Source organism: Cyclopterus lumpus, chromosome 9 (genome assembly GCF_009769545.1).
Source record: "Cyclopterus lumpus isolate fCycLum1 chromosome 9, fCycLum1.pri, whole genome shotgun sequence".
Taxonomy (NCBI): domain Eukaryota; kingdom Metazoa; phylum Chordata; class Actinopteri; order Perciformes; family Cyclopteridae; genus Cyclopterus; species Cyclopterus lumpus.
The window spans coordinates 24,445,319-24,473,311 of record NC_046974.1 but is presented as its reverse complement, the minus strand read 5'-3'; the positions used below and the strand labels follow the sequence as shown (position 1 = coordinate 24,473,311).

General features: G+C 43.5%; 1 protein-coding gene across 3 annotated transcripts; it reads left to right on the top strand.

Moving 5' to 3' along the window:
* On the top strand, positions 1-27,993 carry ehmt1a (euchromatic histone-lysine N-methyltransferase 1a). 3 transcript variants are annotated; one of them, XM_034541728.1, is made up of 23 exons: positions 1-96; positions 388-794; positions 1,422-1,521; positions 2,748-2,830; positions 3,657-3,876; positions 4,020-4,165; positions 4,535-4,678; positions 8,264-8,571; positions 8,651-8,734; positions 8,820-8,908; positions 9,006-9,112; positions 10,397-10,519; positions 12,199-12,300; positions 12,390-12,494; positions 15,124-15,278; positions 16,040-16,207; positions 17,951-18,095; positions 19,447-19,522; positions 20,160-20,277; positions 22,595-22,681; positions 22,787-22,865; positions 27,187-27,362; positions 27,465-27,993. In XM_034541728.1, the coding sequence occupies exons 2-23, from the start codon at positions 420-422 to the stop codon at positions 27,559-27,561; spliced, it is 3,087 nt and encodes a 1,028-aa protein (XP_034397619.1). In that variant the 5' UTR covers positions 1-96; positions 388-419; the 3' UTR covers positions 27,562-27,993. The 3 variants fall into 3 exon arrangements, 1 of the variants encoding a protein (XP_034397619.1); XR_004609969.1 differs by lacking the exons at positions 22,787-22,865; positions 27,187-27,362; positions 27,465-27,993 and having other exon boundaries at positions 8,684-8,734; positions 19,447-19,524; XR_004609968.1 differs by lacking the exons at positions 22,787-22,865; positions 27,187-27,362; positions 27,465-27,993 and having other exon boundaries at positions 19,447-19,524.

Genomic DNA, 27,993 nt, shown 5'->3' with positions numbered 1-27,993 from the left:
GGGGCGGAAGTGAAAACTCGTGTCTTCCTTTCCCGTCCTATGGTCCCGTCCCTTGCGCCACACTTCGCTCAGATATCGCTACACGGACTGGACCTGGTAGGAGAAACTCCTCTGCTTCAACTTGTTGTTTACTCCGGCATGTTTGTAAATTCACGCGCTCATCCGAGTCCCCGCTTTCGCTGCTCCACCGGACACAGCTGTGCCTGTTCTCCATGTTTAAGCCATTGTCATGCAAAGATGTGATAACTTTGGTCTCGGGCACTATTACACATAGACATACCGTGGGCACTGTCTAATAGCGGCAGAGTGCGTCGGGGGGCTTTTACCCTTTGAGCGCGTGTTATGACTTTATTTTAAAGGATAGTCAAACTTGTTAAAACTTCTCAGGTGCCGCTGTGCTGACTGGCTTCAGGACCGCGATGGATCACAGTGGAGCCAGTGAGCTGCCTGGACGAGCTAGAAGACCCTCCAGTCATTCCTCTGGGACACCCGTTACTGCAAAGGGACAAGCAGCACCGAGTGGTCAAAGGCCCCAAGTGAAGATAATTCCCTTCCACAGCTCAGCCATCCTCAACAGTGATGCTGCTCTCAGCAGCACACGACCAGCAGCAGCTTCAGGGAGACTGCTGGCGACTCCTGGCAGCCCCTTTCTGGACACACTTGGGCGGCTGTCTGGTCCACATGTCAGAGGGAGACTCTCTGCTGCTGGGAGCTCAGAGGAACTGACTCCCACTTCAGAGTCTGTACTGTCCCAACCAAAAGAAAAAGCCCAAGGAAGTCTTCTTGCTGTCAAGGTAAACAGATCTCTATCTATCTTCGAGAAGTCAAACTTAAATATGTCCCCATAACCGTGCAAACAGTGTAATAATCTGTGTACAGTTTTATTACGCCAAGAGCATCGATTGCAACTTGAGTTCCCACTTGTTTGGTTTGTAATTGTATTGCATTCATTATCATTAGATGATATATTATGCAGAACTGAATTGTCTTTCATCTTTGTCTGTTTTGTCAAATACTGGGATTTTAAAATTCAAATTATCTTAATTGATTCACAAGACAATAATTATTGACTATAACATAGTCTTGTTGGCCACATAACACTTTAACCCTTCATATTGATATAGATACAGATTTAAATCATTGTGAATGTTTAGGCTTGCCTTCTGTCTTCTCGTCTATCAAATAGATAATTAGGTATAACCAAAAAACACAATTTAAAGCAATAAACATGCCTTGATTGTCATGGCATAGTCATGTTAGACCTACAAGCAAACTCTGACATGTTTCGGCATCAACTCTTTGTCAGGGACTCAAACTGACAAGCGGCCAATTTCTATTATAATTCCTCCAGTAGGAAACCTGTTGTTATGCCCTCGAGAGGGCAGATAAGTCAGTATGTTGTCTTTGTTTTGCCTCCAAAGCTTCCAGCCAGGAAGGCACCAAAGTCAAGTAAAGAGCTTCGTCACGGCCGCGGATGCAAAGAGAGCAGAGCTGTCTCCGCCTCCATCAAGCCTCAGTCCGGTTAGTGGTTCATTTCTTTGCACACTTTATTGATTTGAATCTAACTTGAAGGTATGCTACCCGATCCAAACAATGTGAAGGCTTTTAAAATGTTCACATGGTATGGAAAGCAAGGATACACAGGTATTATGCGTACATAGCACAAGAGCCATGTATAGATGATATATGAAAATGTTCCCACTTAATAGTTTGCACAATGGTTTTTCTTCAAGAAGCAAAGGGAATATCCTTGTATATGTCAGCATCTACTGTCTGATTATTGTCTATTCCTCCTTGTTAAATGTGTTACTATTTGAGCTTTGTGAAGTGCTCTGTAAATAAACTATATTATTAATACTCAATTTGAACAGGTAATGCTCAAGTGTCAGCTGTGAGGATTTAAAGGACCCACTTTAGACAGTCTCCAACTAAAGCAATATTCCAAAAACTCCATAATGTCACGGTTCAAACCAAATTGCATTGCTTGGGTCCATATTTACTAGGGTCCATATTTACTTCCCATCAGCTGACGTCCTTCAAATAACTGTGACTGAAACACATTTTTAATATTTATGTTTACATCTGTGGAATCCAACCTCATTTCTGCTCATTAGCGTGAGCTAAATGTGCACTCTGGCAGATTTGTGCTCCTTTTTTAAAGTAGAACCTGTGATCGTGCATTTGACTCTGTACTATTCTCTGCTGTGTCATTAGTCTCTGTGTCCAACACTTTTTAAATGCTTATGCCAGAGACACCATTATTTACTTTAATTCAACACGTGAGCTACATTGGCTGGCTTACTGCCACATCGTTCATGATGCATTACAACATAGACCCAACTAATCGATAGGGATGGACTGATTCTGATATCGGATATCAGTCCAATACTGATTCAAATAGCTGGATCTGGTATTTTTGACTGGGCCAATCTGGCAATCAAATACCATTTTAAAGAAGAAAAAAAAATATAATATATATATATATATATATATATATATATATAAAAATAAATAAAAGTACAACACATTTCAGTACATTTATATCTATATATTTATTTGCATTGTATTTTGTTTTACAAAGTTAGTAGAGTGATGTTTAAGTCAAGCCTGATGTTTCCTTACATCAGGTAATGATGTTTCCTTCCTTTAAAATAATGATTTAGTCAGATTTTTTTCTTCTTTTAGGCATTATTTCCCAACGATGACTTTTGGTCACCACTTAACCTCAGTCTGTGTGCTTTTCCTAGCTGTGAAGAGAAGGAAGCGGAAGATGGGAATGTACAACCTGGTCCCCAAGAAGAAGGCCAAGGCCCTCAAACAGCAGGACAAGGCAGGCTCATTCTTTATTTATTAATTTCTGTTCATCAGCCCACTGAAAACCTATTTTATTATGTATTGATATAGCGTCCCATCATATTATTTTTGACACTTTTCATATAGGTCTAGACCAGACAGAGACCAAACAATCCCTCATAAACAAGCACTGGGGCCGCAGTGGCAAAAATCACTTGCAGAGAAGGAGGAGAGAGAGAGGAGCTTGGTGTATTCTAGGAAATCCCCCCGCAGTCTAGGCCAATAGCAGCATATCTAGGGGCTGGACCAGGGCAAACCTGAGCCAGACCTAACTATAAACCTGATCCGGCATTAACTATAAACATAAACCTGAGCCGGCATTAACTATAAACCTGAGCCGGCCCTAACTATAAATATAAACCTGAGCCGGGCCTAACTATAAACATAAACCTGAGGCGGCATTAACTATAAACCTGAGCTGGCCCTAATTATAAACATAAACCTGAGCCAGCTATAGGCAAGGAGAAGGAATACAATTCTATTCTGGATTTTACAGGGAGCCAGTGCAGATAAGTTAATATATGGGTTAAAATCACTGTCAATATCTGGGCAGGTCTCCGCACATCAAAGAAGACTGTCCCGAGTCCCCATTGAATAAAAAAATGTAATTGGTTACAATCCTCGTCTTTGGATTGGCTGGATATCACTCCCGACACAGACGCTAAGTGGCGCTACTAAACACTTCTCCTCTACATCTCTGAGGAGATTGTACTTGAGTTTATACATAAAATGGAAGCTTAAAATAAGAAATAACTGAATAAGAGCCATCACTGATACTAATGCCGTTCCTTTTTTTAAATCAGAAAGAGGAACCAGGACCCAGTGTGGAGAAGAACAGAGCTGCAGCAGATGAGGAACCAAGGATTCTGCCAGAGACACGAAAGGCCAGTGAACCAACAGCCACCAGGAATGAATCGTTGGAGTTGGAACCTGGAGAAGGCTGCCATGTTGAATACACAGAGCTGGCCTTGGACTGTCTCGATCTGAAAGCTCAGGAAGAGCTGCTCTCTCCTCCCTTGTCAGGTGACATCTCACTGACTGGTTTTGGTTTCATAAGATCACCGAAATTCATCATGTCACCCGTTTTTTCTAGATAATACATTGTTATAGGTCATGCCCATTTCCTGGTATGAATTGTGGTGAAATAATGGAATGTGTGTGAGCAGGAGTAGCAGCAGATGCTGAGGTGACAGAAACAGACCTGGCCGAGGAGTTACCACTGTGCTGCTGTCGTATGGAGACTCCTCGCAGCGGAGGCAACGTGTCCACGCTGGATCAGAGCTGCATGGCCATGGAGAGCATGGATGGAATGGTAACAATCATTTTTTAATTTTTTTTTTATTTGCCTTTATTTAACCAGGTCGGTCCCTTTTGAGATACAATGACCTCTTTTTCAAGGGAAGCCTGGTCAAGACAGCAGCATAGAACAATTGCAACAGTCACAAGACTCAACAGAAATCACATAACACAGATAAAATACATAAAAAAAGATAAGGCAACAGGACTAAAGCTCTGGATTCACACCAAAACAAGAACAAGTGCGGTATGTGTATATATATATATATATATATATATATATATATATATATATATATATATATATATACACACACACACACACACACACTAAAAACGTACACTTCTTGTTCTTATTATCATTAACATTATCTTCTCTCCTCAGCTGGTTCGTTGCCAGAGGCGAGTGAAGAAGCAGGAAATGATGCGACCCTCGAACACGGTCCATCTGCTAATTCTGTGCGAGGACCACCGGGCCGGCATGGTCAAGCACCACTGCTGCCCTGGCTGTGGACTCTTCTGCAGGGCGGTGAGTGGAACAGAGTACACTGACACTGTAAACATGTGGATACCTGACAGTAGTACCATACTGTATGTTATTGTGACTATGTATGTAGAGTAGAATGATCAGGATTTCACTGGTTAGCTGTGGAAAGATTTTAAGTAGAACTCATTACCAAGAAATATTGCAACATACATGTAATACGCCACACTACAGCTTACGTTTTGACTGAGTGTTTTGCTTCTTTTTTTTTTAACAACCGTTGCACTCAAAAACAACACAACACACAATTAATAAGACAGACACTGCATTTAGACCAGAAAGCCTATTTCATTTTGGATTAATTTAATTTGACATGCTTGGAATGCAAAGAGATGCAGCCTACTTTCATAGCCCTAGGAACATGTTTCAAGTGCAGGTGCTGTTGAAGTGACGCAGTATCTGTGAGAGAACACCCATATGAGAAAGATCTGTAGGCTGTAAATAATATAGGCTGATTATGCATGTTTTCTTACATGATTATGTGGCTGTTAAGAAATACATTGTATACTGTGATGAACATCCATTTATCTAAAGGAATATTAATCATGTATAAACATACGTGTAGGCTACAATTAGTAATGCATGGGACAGCTCCCTAGCTGTAGCTGCGTGTAGCAGTAGGATCAGCACCATGGAGAGCACCGCTCACGACCAATCAAACATACATCGACTTGGAACTGAAAAGACAGATTTACACAATAAAAAGCGACACTCGTCACTGTTATTTATCTCTGATAGCAAGCTACACAAACATACAGTGGGTACGGAAAGTATTCAGACCCCTTTTAAATTGTTCACTTTGTTTCATTGCAGCCATTTGCTAAAATCAAAAAAGTTCATTTTATTTTTCATTAATGTACACTCGGCACCCCATCTTGACAGAAAAAAACTAATGTAGACATTTTTGAAATATCACATGGTCATAAGTATTCAGACCCTTTGCTCAGTATTGAGTAGAAACACCCTAGTACAGCCATGAGTCTTCTTGGGAATGATGCAACAAGTTTTTCACACCTGGATTTGGGGATCCTCTGCCATTCTTCCTTGCAGATCCTCTCCAGTTCCGTCAGGTTGGATGGTGAACAGCCATTTTCAGGTCTCTCCAGAGATGCTCAATTGGGTTTAGGTCAGGGCTCTGGCTGGGCCAGTCAAGAATGGTCACAGAGTTGTTCCGAAGCCACTCCTTTGTTATTTTAGCTGTGAACTTATAGGGTTATTGTCTTGTTGGAAGGTGAACCTTTGGCCCAGTCTGAGGTCCAGAGCACTCTGGAAGAGGTTTTCTTCCAGGATATCTCTGTACTTGGCCGCATTCATCTTTCCTTCAATTGCAACCAGTCGTCCTGTCCCTGCAGCTGAAAAACACCCCCATGTTTCACTGTTGGGATTGTATTGGGCAGGTAATGAGCAGTGCCTGGTTTTTTTTTCTTTCTTACCGCTTAGAATTAACGCCAACAAGTTCAATCTTGGTCTCATCAGACCAGATAATCTTATTTCTCATAGTCTGGGAGTCCTTCATGTGTTTTTTGGCAAACTCTATGCAAGCTTTCATACGTCTTGCACTGAGGAGAGGCTTCTGTCGGGCCACTCTGCCATAAAGCCCCGACTGGTGGAGGGCTGCAGTGATAGTTGACTTTGTGGAACTTTCTCCCATCTCCCTACTGCATCTCTGGAGCTCAGCCACAGTGATCTTTGGGTTCTTCTTCACCTCTCTCACCAAGGCTCTTCTCCCACGATTGCTCAGTTTGGCTGGACGGCCAGGTCTAGGAAGAGTTCTGGTCGTCCCAAACTTCTTCCATTTAAGGATTATGGAGGCCACTGTGCTCTTAGGAACCTTGAGTGCTGCACAAATTATTGTGTAACCTTGGCCAGATCTGTGCCTTGCCACAATTCTGTCTCAGAGGTCCTTGGGCAGTTCCTTCGACCTCATGATTCTCATTTGCTCTGACATACACTGTGAGCTGTATGGTCTTATATAGACAGGTGTGTGCCTTTCCCAATCAAGTCCAATCAGTTTAATTAAACATAGCTGGACTCCAATGAAGGAGTAAAACCATCTCAAGGAGGATCAGAAGAAATGGACAGCATGTGAGTTAAATATGAGTGTCACAGCAAAGGGTCTGAATACTTATGACCATGTGATATTTCAGTTTTTCTTTTTTAATAAATTTGCAAAAATTTCCACATTTCTGTTTTATTCTGTTAAGATGGGGTGCTGAGTGTACATTAATGAGAAATAAAATGAACTTTTTTGATTTTAGCAAATGGCTGCAATGAAACAAAGAGTGAAAAATGTAAAGGGGTCTGAATACTTTCCATACCCACTGTATACAACAGCATCTATTGTAAATAAAATAAAGACATTAAGCTACATTAAATGCAGGCTTCATTTTATGCATGTTCATTTCTTTATTATATTTACAATATCAAGGCTATTCGTTTTGTTATTGTTGGACAATAGCTTGTATGCTCCCTTCATTCGGTTGCTTCTTTTAATAAAATACATTTGTTGTAACTTAGATCTAGCTGGTTGTTCTTTGTCTATTTAAAACATATGCCTGGAAGTTGTTTCATATGGAATTTTGAAATATAAAAAAAAGAACAATCTAGCATAAACTCTGCTGTAGCAGGCCAAGGGGAGACAGACTCTCTCTATGCAACAATGATGCATGGTGCACAAAAACTGTAGGAGTTGATGGACAAAACTAATATTTGTAATAATTAAATATATTTGCTTTAAATGGCTTGTAAACAGCAACTAAGAGCAAAGCTGTGAGGTGGGTCTCTTTTCCATCAAAACATGGAGTGCTGTGCTGTTTCTTTTAGAAGCAGAAATGTTTGAAAGCATAGTTTTCATGATGTGTTGATGTGGCGTTAAGTGCATTTAAGATTACATGTACAGGCAGGTGTGGCGTTTGCTACAGCTCGGCAAAGTACATTTATACACACACACACGATAGCCATAGTAGGTACTGTGCGTTAGTGTGCCCTGTAAATTCATGTGTAAGCCACATCTAAATGATACACACCTCTCCAGAGTCTGCTTTCACACTTCCTACGCGCTCGGGTTTGCACCTGCCCAACGCTCACTCATCAAGTTGACTTTAAAGGCGGGGTGCATAGACAGTGGCCCATGTCTCCACTCCTGCAAGGGCACCAGTGATAGGCATGAATGCAACCACGTGAAATTTTAGCTTGCACACTGGGAAATAAGTAATTGCATATAAAACCATTTTGTTTACAAATGGTTGAAACATCTGTCACTCCAAGCGAGTAGTAGTGTTGATGCAAAGTGGAAGAAACCTGACTTGAGCATTGATAAATGATGGCGTTGAATAACGTCAGATGTGACATCAATTCAAATGGACACATTTAGGACCTGACAAGTGGTGTAGGGGCAATCAGAGCGATTGGGAATCCCAGCTCTAAATGTCTCTGACGTTGTCACTTTTGATTACAACATATTTATTATATTGTATGTGTGTGTATATGTAAGTATATATATATATTTATTTATTATTATTATTATTATTATTAAACCTTAACACAGTGTTCTCCTGCTCTGTACCACAGGGCACCTTCATGGAGTGCAGGCCGTACGGCAGCATCTCCCACCGCTTTCACCGTGACTGTGCCTCCATCTTGAGGGATCTCAGGTTTTGCCCTCATTGCGGCGAGGATGCCAGCGGTGCAATGGAGGTCACAGTGTCTAAGGCTGATCCGTCTCCCTCTGTACCCAGATCAAACCCTGGGCCGGCACACCCAGTCGTGGCCCCTGTGGCCACCCTGCCATCAGTACCAACCACTCCTGCTGTTCCACAGATACTCAGAGCTAAGAAGACCAGTGAGCCCCAGAGGAGCAGAGATGAGAGCCCAAGCAGGTAACCTCTTTTCACAGTGAAAACATTCCTAACATCGTAACTATTAAAAGGATCATTCTAGTTCGCATTCTCTCTCCAGTGTAAATAGCGAGGCTGTGTGTGTTGCGGACAGACAACCTAAAGAGTCTCTGGAGAGCATCCTGATGGCACTGGATGATGAGAAGTAAGGTTAACCATGGAATATTCTGCTTCAGTTTGCTAAAAAGTAGAGTGTGGGACCACAGTTTGTATCTTTTTATCCTTTTTAGCCTGAAACCAAAGAGAGTCAAGTACCCCCCCCGGCAGCTCTACATCTCTGCAAAAGAAGGAGAGCTCCAGAAGGTTGTTCATCTCCTAGGTAACTCAAATAAGTCAATGGCCACAAAGCAGCTCCACTTACAATCACTCAATGTATGTTGTTATCGCACTGATACACCAAACCTTTTGTATTGAAGTTGATGGGAAGGACCCTAACTTTTTGATGGACGGTCAAAACAAAGGTACCCCTCTCCATGCAGCCGCTGCTGAGGGTCACCAGGAGATCTGCCACATGCTGGTCCAGGTAAGGAGACTGACCACGGCGTCTGCACCTCCGGGCCTGTATTAAAGTGTGTCATTGTACAAAATGATATCATCACTGGCCAACCAGAGATATACATTTTTGTTTTTTCATTTAACATATTACCAGTGTTTACTTACAGCCTAATACACAATAGCTAGATTTAAGTCATTTTTATTTTTTTTTTAAATAACCTAGACAGAGAAGTCAGTAATTGCATCTACACATCGAGTATATATCTGTGTCTATCTATACACATAACGCTGACGAATACATATAAGCCTTTTTCACATTTAGAATTGTATCACTATGAAGTACTCTAACAGGAACTACAATGCATCATCATTATTTTTGCTTTGCTAATGAGAAGGGTGCAGAACATGTATGCACGATCTACATTTGGAAATCGTGACCCTTTTTATTTTAACTTAGCTAATGTCAAATAGTATCATTAATGAACAAGGTGTTACTGTATTCCTTCAACACCGTAGATCGAGTTAAATCTTTGGATTTCTATTACATTTATTTAAAACAAGATTTTATTTTGATGATTGTATTTATTTTTTTACATTGCATGGTAGCTCCTCCCATCAGTGTATGAATGTTAGTTAGTCCTGATGGGCAGGTGACACCTTGCATGGTAGCTCCTCCCATCAGTGTGTGAATGTTAGTTAGTCCTGATGGGCAAGTGACACCTTGCATGGTAGCTCCTCCCATCAGTGTGTTAATGTTAGTTAGTCCTGATGGGCAGGTGACACCTTGCATGGTAGCTCCTCCCATCAGTGTATGAATGTTAGTTAGTCCTGATGGGCAAGTGACACCTTGCATGGTAGCTCCTCCCATCAGTGTGTGAATGTTAGTTAGTCCTGATGGGCAGGTGACACCTTGCATGGTAGCTCCTCACATCATTCTATGAATGGGAGTGAATGATGACATGTAGTTATAAAGCGCTTTCTGTGGTCGGAATACTTTAAAAGTGCGATACAAGTACATTCTATTTAATATGTGTGTGCTTTTGTTGATATGGAGACTGATTGAACCCCATATAATGAAAGCTAAATATGTTTTTTTAAATCGGAGAGTGGAAATTCCATTCATGTATGACGAATTGAGCTTGAACTAAACTGGCACCATTTTCTGCTTTAGTCTGAAGTAAGCAAAATGAATCCCATGTTTTAAAGTGCAGTGGGCACCATGATAACTGTGGAACCCAGAAATCCTGTTTTGTCGATGTCTTTATAAGTGATGTTGGGATGCTGTGTGCTTGTGTGTGCACTCATACTGTAGGCTGGAGCCAACCTGGACATGTTTGATGAGCAGCAGAGAACACCACTGATGGCAGCCTGTGAAAACAGCCATCTAGACACAGTGAAGTACCTGCTGAGAGCCGGAGCAGTCGTCGGCCACAAGGTGAGTCAGGGGTCCAATCCTGTGTCTTCACTCCTCATTAGGTCCAGTCTCACACTATCCGCTGCCACTGCGCACTTCTGTACTACTCAACATTAGTGTTATTCCAGTTGATTGCTGATGTAGCAGCACATATTAAAAAACAAAACCAGTTTACATCTGCACTTTTACTCAGAAGACTTTATATTTTCATATCTGAAATTCAAAAAGGAGACAAATGAGACAATCAAGCTAAGAAAAAATCTAAAGACAACAACATTTAATTGAAAAGTGTGTATGCAGTTCAGGACCATAAATGAAGACTAAAAATAAATTATACAGCATTCATCCTTTCAATTGTTGTTGTGTGGTTCCCAAATGTTCCTCAGTTAGTGAGACTCTGGTCTACTGGAAATGTAGGCAGTATCTATGAGTTCATAAGATTGGAATGTAGGTTGTTGTCCAGATTCTGTTCAATGACTGTGCTAAAATGTTTGAGTTGTTTGGAGGCAGGTCAACAGCTGCAATGAGCATGATGAATGTGAGCTATCTCAATATGTTTCCTCTGGGGCATGATGTACAGCTGCAGAAATGGCCTTTACTAGCTGCTTCACAACAGCATCAGACGAAAAAATCACAGACACGTAAACAAATGTGCCAAGTCTGTAAAAATGAGTTTTATAGTGTGCAGAAAGAAATAAGGGATAACTGACTGAATCTAAAAATAGTTTCTTCAAAAGTTTATTGTACTTTATTGCACATCACACTCTTCTTTTTCTCTTGTAATGCTGCCTGGTTCTCTACACTGATGATTGCAATAGGCTAGAGTAAAATTATTGTAACACAGTAAGGGAGAGAAAGAGAAATTCAACCAGTTCAGTGTGTCCCCAGAAACCAGTGCAGCCCAGTTTGGTCCCACACAGAACTGACATTATAATTCAGTTCCACTTTGATTTAGACTGGTCTGTAAAAGCCGGCTTTGGTTTATTTAGCTAAATGTTAAAAAAGGGATCTCTGAAATGCTCTTGTAGGCAGAAACTGCTTATCAAACTGGATCACATTTGGATAGTGTGGCTGCATGCTGCATTTGATTTTTAGCTAAACTTATATGGTGAGCCAACATCTCCAGTATATTGGTTCAAATTGATAATAATTGCTATTCAGACATGTTCATACGGCAAGACCAGATACTAGTTGACAAAACATATTGTCGGTTGTGATATGTGTTTCATTGTTATTCATTGCACTCTTCATCGTCTTTGATCAGTCCATTCATTTGTTATTTTTATCTTTCATTCATTCATTTGCTGTTTAGTTATGTAGTTAGTCAAATAAATATTTAATTTACAAAGAACTTGATCATTTGATTTGTGTGTGTGTATATATTAAATACTAAGTCACAGTTCACCATGAGAAGAACTCCGTAGCAACCCTGGGATTGAGACTTAATTGATTAATATCGAATGTTCCCTATTTTCCAAAATTGGGTGGTTTCCTGAATTTAATCTGTTAAATTCTGTTAGAGAATTTTATGGTGTCTTATAGCAGAGGCTGAGTACCATCTTTTTTGTTCTAATTGATGGGTTTATGATTCATAATTGAGTTATTAATAATGTGACATTTTGATATTAATCATTATTTATTAAATCGGCTAAAAGCAATAATGCTACAGTTGTTCAATGAGCATCATGTTGTCATCCCAGGATATCATTGGTTTCACCTGTCTGCACCTGGCAGCTAAACTGGGACATTGTGATATTGTCCATCATCTGCTCTCCAAAGCATCCAAATATGTCAACTGTCAGGTAGAGTCACACACTGCCGCATTCACTAACTTAATATTCATATGTTAGTATACATCTATGCACGGGATTTACACCCTGTGTCTGTGCAGGATGACGGGGGATGGACTCCCATCACATGGGCTGTTGAGTACAAGCACAAGGAGCTGGTCCAGCTGCTGCTGGCAAGAGGGGCCGATGTTAACATCAGAGACAAGGTCAGCGCACGCTAACACTTTGTGTGTGTGTGTGTGTGTGTGTGTGTGTGTGTGTGTGTGTGTGTGTGTGTGTGTGGTGTGTGTGTGGTGTGTGTGGTGTGTGTGTGTGTGTGTGTGTGTGTGTGTGTGTGTGTGTGTGTGTGTGTGTGGTGTGTGTGTGTGTGTGTGTGTGTGTGTTCATACAAACATTGCCGTTTTCTAATTTAGTCATTGATCATTGTGCTGTATACCTAATATAGGTGGCCAATCAATACAACATATTTTGAGGAGGGAAACATTTGGTGATGCCAGGCATCAAATGGCGGAACACAGAGAGTTTTAATTGCAACTGTTGCGGCGATAGACTGAGCGCAGCTAATGAGAATCACACTTACTCTATTTAAGCCCAAGATTCAAACTACTGGCATCCCCATTTCTCTTTCTACGACAGGAAGTAGAAAACAAGTGACACAAATAAATAAAAGGCACTGCTCAGAGCCCTGTTTTTCTAAAAGACACACCATTTATTTTATTCAGAAGATTCTATCTTGTTCGCTTTTACATGTAGGCCTCAGGTCCATTGTGCTAGGACTCATTTTAGTCATGGTAAAGATAGTTGTTAGTTTTCCATAAAAGTGCCATACAAGTAAATGTGTCTCTGTTAAAAGTGTCCAACAAGACTTTAATGTTATTGAAACGATATGGATATGTACATTGTTGATTTTATTTGATAGATGTTAGGGTAGCTATTAGAGGCCATTCAGACGTTATGAGGTTTGGACCCTTTTAGGACATTTTAATAACTGGACCTCTTGATTTTAATTGAATGTTTTACACCAATATTACGATTGAGATCAAGAAAAAAAAAAGGGTTAGGGGTAATTATATTCAAAACTTACTGCACATTCAAAGTATTTCACTTCTAAGAAACCGTAATATTTAAAAGTTGCAAGGTCACCAAAGTTTAGAAAAGCAACTGTTCGCTGCTCTTCATTGGAGATGAAAAAACAAACTGAAAACACATCTGATCAGGCAAATTAAGGCGTGTACAGGTGTTTCCAAGCTTTTGGTTGGGTAGATTGTGTAGCATTAAATAAAACGGCCCCCCTCATAAACATGTGGCATTCATCAAGTTGACAACCTCCAGGTCTAAAAAACTGAAGGCAATGCTGAAGCGTCTTAAAGCTGTATTCTCTCTACTGCAATCAGGGGGGCGACTCCTGGTTGTATAGAAGTCTATGCTTCATGTGTTAAAGCTGCATTCTCTCTACTGACCACCAGGGGCCGACTCCTCTGTTTGTATAGAAGTCTATGCTTCATGTGTTAAAGCTACATTCTCTCTACTGACCACCAGGGGCCGACTCCTCTGGTTGTATAGAAGTCTATGCTTCATGTGTTAAAGCTGCATTCTCTATACTGGCCACCAGGAGGCGACTCCTCTGGTTGTATAGAAGTCTATGCTTCATGTGTTAAAGCTGCATTCTCTCTACTGACCACCAGGGGCCGACTCCTCTAGTTTTATAGAATCTATGCTTCATGTGTTAAAGCTGCATTCTCTCATTTAGTAAAATGACAGACCATAACGCTTCAGGGTGGGTCTACAAGGTCATTGACAGGTCTCTACCACGGTGTCTGGTCTGGGAGTTCTCCCTGTTTTTATCTTACAATATTTTCGATTCATGAAAGTTAATTCTATCCATCTTCGTCGACCTAAGAATTTCTTGTTCACTGGGAAAAAAACAAGATGCCATACCCGAGGCTTCAAAATGTTAGTCCTCAAACCAGTGGGTGATGTCACTGACCATGTCCACTTCCCTGTTGGGACATGCAATCTATGATAAATTCGACTTAGTCTACAGCCAGGCAAGCAGCTCTGTGAGGCTGTATTTATGCATAGTGTTATATAGAGCCAAATTATGTCAGAATGCTAATATGCTCACAATAGAAATGCTAACAAGGAAGTGGAATGTTTTCAATGTTTACCATCTTATTTGCTGGGTATAAGGACATACTACTAGAAGAAACCATCTCTTCTTGGTCAATACACATATCTGTCATCTCGATCACTTGGGCCGGAGAGACAAATCATCTTACTTGGAACCAGGAGTTTCATTTATACCGTTGCGTACGCAATGGGGTTGGAAAGAGGCGTACACCACTCCTCACACAAAAGTTGTGATCTATAAAAACAAACTTGCCGGGAGAATGTGATCACCTAGACAGCATATCTTGTCCAGGTGATTGGAGACAGAGATGGTGAGGTTATACTCACAGGTATAATGATTATTCTCATGCATTTAATTTCTCTTCATATCACACTTCTAGATCCTTTTTATCAGTCAAACCAGCAGTGTTATTTCCGCTTGTACTAGTGTTCATAACTATAAGCACATTTCAATTATAAAAGATATGAACCAATTGAACTCAAATTTCACTTCATATTTGTTGCACTGTCTGCTCTCCTCAGAGGGCCGGACTACCACTGAGGAGCAGTTGATGAAATTATCATCATCTGTCAGATAATAATCAAAAAGTGTTAAAGAAATGCATCAGTAGTTTTCAATAATCTTCTAATACTGGGCAGATATCACCAAGTAGCATCTTAGTTTTCATATGCCCTGTGCTGACCTCTTATTTTCTCCCTGTTCAGGAAGAGAATGTGTGCCTGCACTGGGCAGCGCTTTCGGGCTGTGATGACGTCGCCCTGGCTCTGCTGGAGGCTCGATGTGACCTCAATGCTGTTAACGTTCATGGGGACTCAGTGCTTCATGTTGCTGCCAGGGAGAACCACCTGGAGTGTGTGATGTGAGTGTGTAATCCGGGAACAAAGTAAATTTGGGTCGCACTGACCGTTAATAAGAGATGAATGATAAGAGATTAATTGTTAATAAGAGATGAGTAATATGCGTTCAGAGGCGGGTTGAGAACATTTTTAATACTTACTACTGAAGTCTGTACTGTTAATGATTGCATGTAAGCAGCAAAACTGCAAACTGCGGGTAGCTGCCACAACAGAGTGTAAACAGGGTTTGTACAAAGTCCTAAATGTTTAGACAATGCTTCATTTTAACCATAATGTTTTCAAGTGTAGAAATATTCTTGAATTCAATTATACTCTGATTTGACACTGAGCAGTCATGTAAACCAAAAATAGTTGACAGTTGAAATGAAGCATTCAGGTATTTATTTGTGTTTGTTTTCTCCTGGTGTTCCATACCAGACAGAACCGTGGCTAGATTTATTGACATGGGCGGCGTAACTAAAATGGGGCAATTTTTCTCTCTCCGGCACATCCAGAGGCCGAAACTTCTCCCAGAATGGAAATGCGTCCTCTGACTTTTTGACTTTGTGTATGTGCATCACATTGGGGCATTCCTTTTTAGTTCCCAAGAGTGTTCGGCTTAGTCCTGCCATACTGTGCTGGGATTGCCTAGTACTGGCTAGCACTACTGTGCTGTGATATTGGTATATTTCCTCAACCACATATTGGTGGATCCCGTGTACACAAAAACCTTTTGTAACCCGGGTCACCAGACATTTTCCTTTTAAACATTGTCCATCTGCAGGTTGTTTCTATCTCGTGGAGCTGACATCAATCAGAAGAACAAGGAGCGAGAGACGGCTCTGGACTGCTGCGTCTACGGCTCCAAGGTGTGGACAGCCCTGAACACCAACAAGAAGCTGACTGATGCCAGGAGAGGCAGGGACAGCCATGGAGAAAGAGTGCTCAGCAGGTAATCTTTTAGATTAATACACGTGCATTATGGGTTTGGAATCTCTACGCACAGTTCGATTCCAATTCAGAGGGCTACAATGTGATTTATTATTATCAATTATTAATTATTCTTGATGCATTTATTTTTTCTCACTTTTTTAAATATGCAGTTTTAAAAACACTGCATATTTGTAATGAATCATGATTAAAAAAACTGATGAATTTACTTCCATTATATGTTATTAATTAATTAGTAGTAACAATATTCACTAATAAATACTTCTCCAACCAAATGTCCTTGTTGTAGGCAATGAGCATTTAGCTCTCAAACAGAAAGAAACAAGGCTTTCTGGAACATGGGTTTAAACTATTCATACAGTCATGAAGTGTATGTTACGGTGACTCCATGACTTTAGCTTTGGTTTGGTTGTAGAGGATCGCTTTGTCTGTAAAACCGTTGAGATGAATGTTGTATCTCGGGTCCAAAGTGTGCAACATAGGGCGACAGCTCTGGTTCTCAATGATTGAGTAGGGGCCCAACTCTTTATCAAACAAAGTTGCAATCTACTTATTCAATCGCTTCCCCCTTTCCTAGTTGGGCGGAAGACAACGCAAAATACTTTCCTACGTTAGCTTGAAGCTAGGGGGTGCCGGTCAGATGGTATCCATATCCCTCACCAAACCTCTGCTACTACCAAGCTCAGACGCACCCACGTGGACTATGTCTGTTGAGTTAAGGGGCGGCGGTAAGAAACGGACAGCCCAGTGTCACAGAATTGTTACCGGCAATCATAACATTGAGAATTGAGTTTTCTGCATTGAGTCATAATCATTCAAGAGAGAATTGCGATGCATCTAAGAATCGATTCCCCCATCGATTTTGCTGTGTGTTTGTGTTTAAGAGACACGGTGATTTGTAAGCAATGCCATAAACAAGTCAGGACTAAAGATGGAAACACCACAGATCTCCGATCCCATCTTAAACTCATCATCCAACAGGATATGCAAGTCTGCCACCAACTCTCAGCATTCAATCTACCCTCAATCATGGGGGCAACAAAAGATCAAAGTGAAAGTCACTGGTGGCGAGACGGTACGAGGGTAGTGTATTGATCAGATTATCTGATCTCAGCAGGTCTTTGTGTAAGCCTAAACATTGTTGACACATTGTGTACTTACGTATGCGTTTCCAGGCCATACATATTTATATCTACATGCATTGCTGTGTTTTTTTTGGACGTTTCTTTACAGCAATATCATCAGTGGGGGAATTTCTATCTCACCCAATACTGGTTAATATGGCTGTGGTGTTTTCAAATGATTGCCTGTGTACAGCAGACACAGAGCAACTTTCATTTCATTTTCACATTATTCACATCATTCCATACTCATTTAACTGATTGTTCACATATTATTAAGTGCAGCTTTAAGTTATAGTTAATTTACAGTTTTAGTTCCACAAACATTTCTCCAAAGCAGAGCTGCTCTGGATTGCTGTTGAACTATCTGCTCAACATGACATTGTATCTGAATGAATGTGATGAACTTACACACACTTACTTGACTAAAGTTCAATGGGTGGACTCAAAGACTAGATTTTGAAGGGTCAACTGAGTTTAACAGCAAAAATGTTGGTACTTTAATACAGGAAGTCTTGTCAGTTTTCTTATCATGTATTCATTACTTTATTGGGATATTCTCTTGATACAGATCTATTATGTGTTTTATTTTTTTCGTTATAACCACACATTTTCCTTCTTAGGGACATTTCTCGGGGGTACGAGGCAGTTCCTATTACCTGTGTTAATGGTGTTGACAGCGAGCCAAGCCCTGACAACTTTAAGTACATCCCTGACAACTGCGTCACCTCCCCACTGAACATAGACAGGGACATCACTCATTTACAGGTGAGACTCTTTAGACTCTACATGTGTCACAGTGCTCTAAAGAAAGCAAAAACAAGAGCCCATTTCATATCTGTGTATTTTAAGAACAAGTTTGGTGACATTCTATATTCAATCCCAAACCAACAATGAATGTATCTACCACTTGTTAGGATAAGATACTCCTTTATTAGTCCCGCAGCAGGAACATTTACAAATAAAATGTATTGCACTCTTTCCTCTTGTTTGAGTAACACATGAGAAAAAATAGTGACCAACTATTTTAGGAAATTACTGAACTAATAAAACCTAATATTAAGCAGCTGTCTTCAGTAGGAACCGATAGGTTGGAGTGCTCACAGGGTAAGAAAGTATTGAAAGACGAACCAAGGCCGTGGTTCCACTTGTCTTTTCAATGAGACTTTTATCATCCAATCATACCAGGACGCATCAACTGTCACATCTGTATGCTTTGATTTTTATCTCGTTGAGATCCAATGAGTCAGACCGCATCCCGAGGTGGCCTGTCTCACACTAAGTTCAGTATTTGGACTGACACCATTTTTCAAGTTTTGCCTCTACACGGCTGCAGTAGATTTGAAATAAGGCAGTCAATACGTGGTTGAAGTGTAGATTTTCGGGTTTAATTCAATGGAAATAACAAAAATGCAACACAGTCCACCAAATTTCAGAGGTTCAGAAGTAATTGCACAATAAAGATAATAGTGAATATAATGTCCTTTTGCAGTCAATGATTGCCTGAAGTCTTCCACCCATACTCATCACCAAGCGCTGAGTTTCCTCCCTTGAGATGCTTTGCCAGGCCTTTACTTATGCCTCCTTCAGTTGCTGCTTGTATGTGGGTCTTTCTGCCTTAAAGTAAACGAACAGCATGCTCACTTGGCTTGAGATCAGGTAACTGACTGGGCCATTGAAGAATATTCCATTTCTGTGCCTTGAGAAGTTCCTGGGCTGTTTTCACAGTGTTTTCTGTATTGTACTGAAAAGCGGCGTCCAATCAGTTTTGAATCTGAGTAGATAGTAAAGTCCTAAACACCTCAAAACTCATCCTGCTACTTCAATCAGCTGTGACATCATCAATGAACACCAGTGACCCAGTTCCATTGGCAGCCATACAAGTCCATGCCATAGCACTGCAGAGTAGTCTCAACCTCAGTATTCATGTTATGAAGGGCTTTTTCTTCACCAAGGAAATAATTTTGCTAGGTCTACTTTACACACCAGTACATTCCTTCTCTTTAGGAATGTACAAAACTGTTGATTTGGTCACTCCTAATGTTTCTGCAATGTCAGATATAAGCTGCAATAATTCATAATACTTGATTTACATCAGCCTCCTCATTGTGTCATTCAGCACTGTAGCTGTACAGACGACTGCTCATCCAGTACCTGCATGTGTGGTCAGCTCAGCCTACAATGTTGGTATGACAGCGTAAGTTCACGCACACACACACACACACAGGTTTAGATTTACATTACATTACATTTATCTATCATATTTAATTTGTTTTTACTGTGACTTCCACTTGGTCATATGCGCGTTTATTCTTTAATAATAGACTACAGTTATTCCAAACGGAAATTAGGTTTTCATTGGTCTAACACATTTTAGTGGAGTTAAAACATTTTTTAATCCTTTGTCTAGTTCTTGTGCATTACTTTTCAGTAGTTTCTGATTCCCATCAGCTGTCTCCCAGAGCCAAGGGACCAGGTTTACATGTTTAATTTCCAATTTAGTTTGTTTGTGTCCGCACCGGTAAAAACCCTGGCTGGGGGCAATTATGTTTTCTGTTCATCCACACTGTCCCATTTTTTTGTGAACATGATATCTCAGGAATTACACAAGTGTTTAATAGTATAACATGATGAGCTGAAAGCATGTTGGACAGACATGGATGGGAACTGCAACTTGGCTGGTTGTCAGTAATTCTAGTTTTTCTAGCTAATAATCAAAAATTAAACTTCTGGTTCTGTAAAAACACAGATAGTAGTCTCAGCTGTACATCTGTGTTTTTATCCTTACTGTCAGTGTGTAACATGTCTCTTAATGTGTGTGTGTGTGTGTAGGAAGGTCGAACTACCATCTAGACTTCTGTCAGAGGGAGCCCCCAGTGCTGTTTGAGTGTAACCACGCCTGCTCCTGTTGGAGGACCTGCAGGAACCGAGTGGTCCAGAATGGACTAAGGTGACCTTTTCCACTCAGATTCCCAGCTCACTGTGGTTTCTTTTTCTACCTTTCCTTCATTGCAAATACTTCTGCATTTCCTGCAGTAAAGGCCCACAAAGCCCTCTGGTTTCCTGGGGAAAGGTCTGTAAAGAAACAGCAGCAGCAGTGCACAGTTTGAACTAGCCGACTAACGACTTAAATGAGCAAATATAGCTGCAATGTGGCTGCTGGACAGTAGTTCTGAAAATAGTCCACCGGGTTTGCTCCAGTCATGGAACATGAGAGAAAAAGTCCAATGTCCTGGCAAATCTTGTTTTGTCCTGGAAAATGATTTTAACATTTTCCTTAAGTTGAGAATGAACTACAGGCGTCCCCAAATGGAGGGAGCTATCCACCGGTTTCCGGCAGATCACCATGGTCTCAGATTTGGAGGTGCCTACTCTCATGCCCGCCGCTTCACACTCGGCTGCAAAATGCCCCAGTGAATGCTGGAGGTTACGGTCCGAGAAGGCCAACAGGACCACATCATCTGCGAACCCTGGCATAAGCTTTGCCTGGCAGCTGAGTAGTGTGATACCACGATAGTTCGAGCACCGCTCTCCCGGTTTCCTTTTTTGAAAATGGGAACCACCACCCTACCAGTCCATGGCCACTGTTTCCGACCCCCATGTGACATTGAAAAGGCATGTCAGCCAAGACAGCCTAACAATGTCCAGATCTTATCCACCCCCAGTGCCTTGCCACCAAGAAGCTTTTTTACTACCTTGGTGGCCTCCGGCAGGGATATGGGTGCAACCAGCCCCAAGTCTTCAGATGTTGCCCCCTCTCCAGAGGACATGTTGGCCGGGTTTAGGAGTTTCTCAAAGTGCTCCTTCCACCACTCGACGATGTCCCTTGTCCGGGTCGGCATTCCGTCAGCCGTCCCTTCCTGAGCTGTCGGATGGTCCTTCTCCAACCGAAGGTCCTTCCCCATGGCCTCCCCGAACTCCTCCCATGCCCAAGTTTTAGCATCCCCAACCTCCCTCGGTATGTGTGAGAAGTTCTTCTGGAGGTGAGAGTTGAAGACCTCCCGGACATCCTCTGCCAGACGTTCCCAGTTCACCATCACTACACGTTTGGGCTGGCCAGGTCTATCCAGCCGGCTCCCCCACCATCTGATCCAACTCACCACCAGGTGGTGATCAGTTTACAGCTCTGCTCCCCTCTTCACCCGAGTGTCCAAAACATGCTGCCGCAGATCAGATAATACGATTACAAGTCGATCATTGATCTCCGGCCTCAGGTGTTCTGGTACCAGGTACACCTTATGTTCGAACATGGTGTTCGTTATGGACAAACCGTTGATAACACACAAGTCCAATAATGAAACACCGCTTGGGTTCAGATCGGGCAAACCGTTCCTCCCAATCACCCCCGCTAGGTTTCTTTGTCACTGCCAACTTGAGCATTGAAGTCTCCCAGGAGAACTATGGAGTCTGCAGGGGTCGCCCTTTCCATGACCCCTCCCACAGACTCCAAGAAGGCCGGATACACCAAACTACTGTTTGTTGCATAAGCACAAACAACAGTCAGAGCCTTACTCCCCGTAGGCACCGGGAGGCAACCCTCTCGTTCTCCGGGGAAAACTCCACCACAGCAGCTGAGCCTGACTGGGCCCATAGGTGAAGGCCCGGCCACCAGGCGGTCGCCGGTGAGCTCCCCTCCTGGGTCCGGCTCCCTGGAAACCGGGGCACCTTAATTCCGTAGTTAGCTGAAGTCCATGGGCCGCTATTCATCAGGTTTTTTTTAACCGCTCTTAGTCTGGGCTCCCCCGAGACCTGTTTGCCTTGGGAGACCCTACCAGAGGCTGATGCCCCGGACAACATCGCTCCCAGGATCACTGAGCCACTCAAACTCCTCCACGTTAGGTGGCTATTCGCGGAAGATTCATTTATTCTTTTTATAAAATGATATATTAAAAAGCAATAATTTAGTCATGGAAAGGAAACAATTATGATATTGATGAAGACCCGAACAGTTTCGGAGCATCGATACAAGTAGTAGTCTTATGGATAGATGTAGTATGGATGTTTGGTTTCCTACTCACCGTGTGCACTGCACTCGATGAGAACACAGAGGTCACAGTGTGCATGCACACGACATGGCTGGCAGGCCTTCATACCAGGCCAGAGGAAATGCAACTCAATTTCCTCTCCCTGTAAAGGATCATCTGTCTAAGTTGTTTTTCTCTCTTGAAACCGTGCTGTCTTGAATCAAATCAATGTCATTTTTTATCTTAATGTTCCTGTACTGCTGCTGCTGGCAGAAATAATTGCTTTGTTGTTGTTTGCTTCAGAGCCCGGCTGCAGCTCTTCAGGACACAGAAGATGGGCTGGGGAGTGAGGGCCATGCAGGATATCCCTCAGGGAACATTCATTTGCGAGTGAGGAGAAACTCAATAGAGAAACAACTGAATTCAGTGTTTTACAGCATGAAATATTGAACAGAAGCTGCTCTTTGAGCTCCTTCCCTTCTCATGTTTCCACAGGTATGTCGGGGAGATCATCACTGATGCAGAGGCCGATAAAAGGGAGAATGACTCTTTCCTCTTCACTCTCGAGAATAAGGTTTTTGAATTGGTTTACATGAATTTGGAAAGGTGTGCTAGGTGACGGTGCATGTTTAATTTAGCCTGTTCTATAGGTGCTATAGGCCAGTGACATCACAACAACATTTGTATGTTAGTCAAGTGTCACACACCAGAAGGTAGCCATCCAACAGGGTCTCACCTCCAAACGCCTCGTGTGTAAATATGTACTGCAATCTCCATTCCACTGTCATACCGTACAGACAGCATGTGCTCCTATAGTTGGTCAGGAGGGGGCACTGCAGGGCCGCTCATCCATACATTACTCAGTCTGACCTCAGCCACCAGCATTCCACATGGCTTTACAGAGAGTGATCTTCTGGAGACGGCTAGTTGATGTTACCAGGGTGGACCAGTCTCTTTGTTCTTTTAAAGTATCTTAAACAAAGATGTTGAAACCCAACCTGTTTTATTTATTCATGTGGCCTATTTATCCACATTCAGGGAAGTGTGAGGCTACATGCATTAAAGAGCACAGTTATTCTCAAATACTGGGTCGGGACCCACAGACGGGTTGCAGGAGATTTTATCATCCATCCATCCATCCATCCATTATCACCCGCTTATCTGGGGTCTGGTCGCGGTGGCAGCAGGTTCAGCAGGCCGACCCAGGTTTCCCTCTCACCCGCGACACTTTCCAGCTTATTCTGGGGGATCCCGAGGCGTTCCAAGGCCAGCCGGGAGATATAATCCCTCCAGCGTGTCCTCGGTCTTCCCCGGGGCCTCCTACCAGTTGGACGTGCCCGGAAAACCTCTAATGGTAGGCGTCCAGGAGGCATCCTGACTAGATGCCCGAACCACCTCAGCTGACTCCTTTCGACACGAAGGAGCAGTGACTCGACTCCAAGCTCCCCCCTGATGTCCGAGCTCCTTACCCTATCTCTAAGGCTGAGCCCGGCCACCCTAGGGAGGAAGCTCATTTCGGCCGCTTGTATCCGAGATCTCGTTCTTTCGGTCACGACCCAGAGTTCGTGACCATAGGTGAGGGTTGGAACGTAGACCGACCAGTAAATGGAGAGCTTTGCCTTCCGGCTCAGCTCCCTCTTCACCAAGACGGACCGGTACAGCGCCTGTTTTACTGCTACAGCCGCACCGATCCGCCTGTCCATCTCCCGCTCCACCTTACCCTCACTCGTGAACAAGACCCCGAGATACTTGAACTCCTTCGCTTGGGGTAGGCAGTTTGCCCCCACCTGGAGGGAGCAATCCGCCGGTTTCCGGCAGAGCACCATGGCCTCAGATTTGGAGGTGCTAACTCTCATCCCTGCCGCTTCGCACTCGGCTGCAAAACGCCCCAGTGAATGCTGGAGGTCACGGTCCGAGGAGGCAAACAGGACCACATCATCCGCGAACAGCAGAGAGGCGATCCCGAGACTCCCGAACCGGATCCTCTCCGCCCCCTGGCTGCGCCTAGATATCCTGTACATGAAGGTCACGAACAGGACCGGTGATAAAGGGCAGCCCTGGCGGAGGCCAACACCCACCGGGAACGTGTCTGACTTACTACCGAGGAGACGAACACAGCTCCTACTGCAGGCGTACAGAGACCGGATGGCCCGTGCCAACGGGTCCGGCACCCCATACTCCCGCAGCACCCCCCACAAAAACCCCGAGGGACCCGGTCAAAAGCCTTCTCCAGGTCTAAAAAGCACATGTAAACTGGTTGGGCAAACTCCCAGGACCCCTCCAGTAATCTTGCGAGGGTAAAGAGCTGGTCCACTGTTCCACGACCGGGGCGGGACGGAATAAGCTTTTCCCGGGAGGCTGAGCAGTGTGAGCACACTCTCCGGTCCCCCTTCTTGAAGATGGGAACCACCACCCCGGTCTGCCAGTCCATGGTCACTGTTCCCGACCCCCATGCGACACTGAAAAGGCGTGTCAACCAAGACAGCCCAACAATGTCCAGCGCTTTCAGCATCTCAGGGCGGATCTCATCCACCCCTGGCGCCTTGCCACCAAGGAGCTTTTTGACTACCTTAGCGACCTCTGCCAGGGATATGGGTGAAACCACCCCAAAGTCTTCCGGCGCTGCCCCCTCTCCGGGGTTGGCCGGGTTTAGGAGTTCCTCAAAGTGCTCTTTCCACCGCCCGACGATGTCCCCAGTCCGGGTCAGCAGTTTCCCCCCCCCCCCTGCTGAGAACAGCCTGGGGTAGACCCTGCTTTCCCTTCCTGAGCCGTCGGATGGTTTGCCAGAACTTCCTTGAGGCCAACCGAAAGTCCTTCTCCATGGCCTCCCCGAACTCCTCCCATGCCCGAGTTTTAGCCTCCGCGACCCTCGCAGCTGCAGCCCTTCTGGCCCGCCGGTACCCGTCAGCTGCTTCAGGAGACCCCTGGGCCAGCCAGGCCCGAAAAGCCTCCTTCAGTTTGACGGCTTCCCTCACCCCCGGTGTCCACCACCGGGTTCTCGGATTGCCGCCACGACAGGCACCGATGACCTTCCGGCCACAGCCCCGAGCAGCCGCGTCCACAATAGAGGCTTTGAACAAGGTCCACTCGGATTCCATGTCCCCAGCCTCCCGAGTGTCCAAGACATACGGCCTCAGATCAGATGATACGATTACAAAGTCGATCATTGATCTCCGGCCTAAGGTGTTCTGGTACCAGGTACACCTTATGTTCGAACATGGTGTTGGTTATGGTGTTCTGTAATTTCCCCACTGAGGGACTAATAAAGGATTATCTTATCTTATCTTATCTTATGGACAAACTAACAAACTGTGGCTAGCACAGAAGTCCAACAACAAAACACCATTCGGGTTCAGATCGGGCAAGCCGTTCCTCCCAATCACGCCCCGCCAGGTTTCTCTGTCATTGCCCACGTGAGCGTTGAAGTCTCCCAGGAGAACTATGGAGTCGGCAGGCGGCGCCCTTTCCAGGACCCCTCCCACCGACTCCAAGAAGGCCGGATACTCCGAAATGCTCTTCGGTGCATAAGCACAAACAACAGTCAGAGCCTTACTCCCCGCAACCCGTAGGCGCAGGGAGGCGCGGGGAAAACTCCAACACAGCGGCGCTCAGCCGGGGTCTCGTAAGTATCCCCACTCCCGCCCGGCACCTCTCACCCTGGGCAACTCCAGAAAAGGACAAAGTCCAACCCTTCTCCAGGAGCTTGGTTCCAGAGCCCATGCTGTGTGTGGAGGTGAGCCCAACTATAGCTAGCTGGTACCGCTCCACCTCCTGCACCAGCTCTGGCTCTTTCCCCGCTAGTGAGGTGACGTTCCACGTCCCTAGAGCTAGTCTATGCCGCCGGCGATCGGCCCGCCCAGGTCTGCCGCCTGGCCCGCGGCCTGGTCTACATAGCACCCCACCCCGATAATTCTCCCTGCGGGTGGTGGGTTCACAGAGTGACTGCTGCTCCATGGTGTTTTTTCGGGCTGAGCCCGACAGGGCCCCATGGGCCACCAGACGCTCGCCGACGAGCTCCCCTCCTGGGTCTGGCTCCGGGAGGGTGCCCCGGTTTCCCTTGTCCGGGCAAGGTAGCTTCAGTCCGTGGGCTGCTATTATGAATAGCTATTATGGGCTGCTATTATGAATAGCAGCCCATAATAGCTATTCATAATAGCAGCCCACGGCCCACGAGCAGCCCACGAGATTTTATCAGTCAACAAAAAATGTAGCAGAATTTCTTTATAGTCTTTTGTTTAACATTTTGATCTGCAGTACACCTTTGAGCCACATGGTGGCGCCTGAATGTTAGTATTGTTCTGATAACTGTGGCCTACTTAACGTACACTTTGTTTTACTGATGAGAGGAATTTAAAAGAATGAGAATCTGTTTGCCTCAAATGTATTTGGTATCATTTATAAATAAGAAGATATAATAATGCATGCATAAAACAAATTGCGATTTATCAAATATGCAGTTTCTAAATAATATATATCTATTCAGGATAATATAAGGTGATGAGGAAATGGCAGTAAAAATGACATGGTTAAGTTCCCTCTTGATTTATAGATGAGGCTTATTGTGAATTGGATTGGTTAGTTATTTTTAGAAAGTGTCTCCAGAAATAAAGTGTGGGAAATGTAGTATCAGTGCTGTTGTTCCTAAACTGTGGCAACCAGTGCAGGACGTAGAATCAGGACAAAAGCTGAAGAAAAGAACACTTGTAGTCAGACAATCAGAAAGATTGCAAACAAACTAACAGGTTAACTGTTAAGTGATCTGTCTCTTGAACACACCCAGCAGTTTACAGACCCACTACAACAGTCAGTTCAGGAGGTCAAAGTTATGCTCTCGGTTTGACCTCCAGATAAAGAACATGTGGATGTGACTTTTTCTGTTCATCATCTTCGTGCAGGTCGGAGACGTACATTGTATTGATGCGAGACTCTTTGGTAACATCGGCCGCTTCATCAACCATCTGTGTGAGCCTAATCTGTTGGCTGTGAGGGTGTTCACCATGCACCAGGATCTACGCTTCCCCAGGATAGCCTTCTTCTCCAGCAAGTCCATCAAAGCTGGAGACCAGATAGGGTGAGTGGTGGAAAAAATAACTCCTTTTCACCTTCAGTAAAAACGTCAAGTAAATAGTTAAAGCAAAGATAATATGATGGACAGGTGCCTCTTCCTCACCAGGTTTGACTATGGCGATCACTACTGGAGGGTGAAGAGCAAGTACTTCAGCTGCCAGTGTGGGTCTTTTAAGTGTTGCCAATCAGCAGGTAGCGGATAGAAACCTACCAATCCGTCTCTGCCTGGATGCATTCTGTGGCTTTGATGTCTTCAATGTCAGAAACACTGTCTTCTGAACCTGATGCCACTTAACAGTGATGCTTTGATTAGGTGAACACCAATGGGATTTTCTTGAATTCCCAGTTCTAAAGCAACTTTCACAAACATTGTGAAAATTCATCATTGCAGAGCACAGGATCTAACTTATTTATACACCTTATGAGGTCACTTTTCTATATGAAGGACCCTGTAGCTCGCCACCAGGCAGAAATACTGTATGTCAGAGTGGTAAAATCATATTTGCATTCATGGACTCTTCCTTTAATACTGCAATTTGTAATATTTGTGGAGTAATGAAGTGAAGTAATGTTTTTGTAATCTGAAACGATTTTACTACATGTCTAATTGGTAATTAAACACGTTTTAAAGCTTT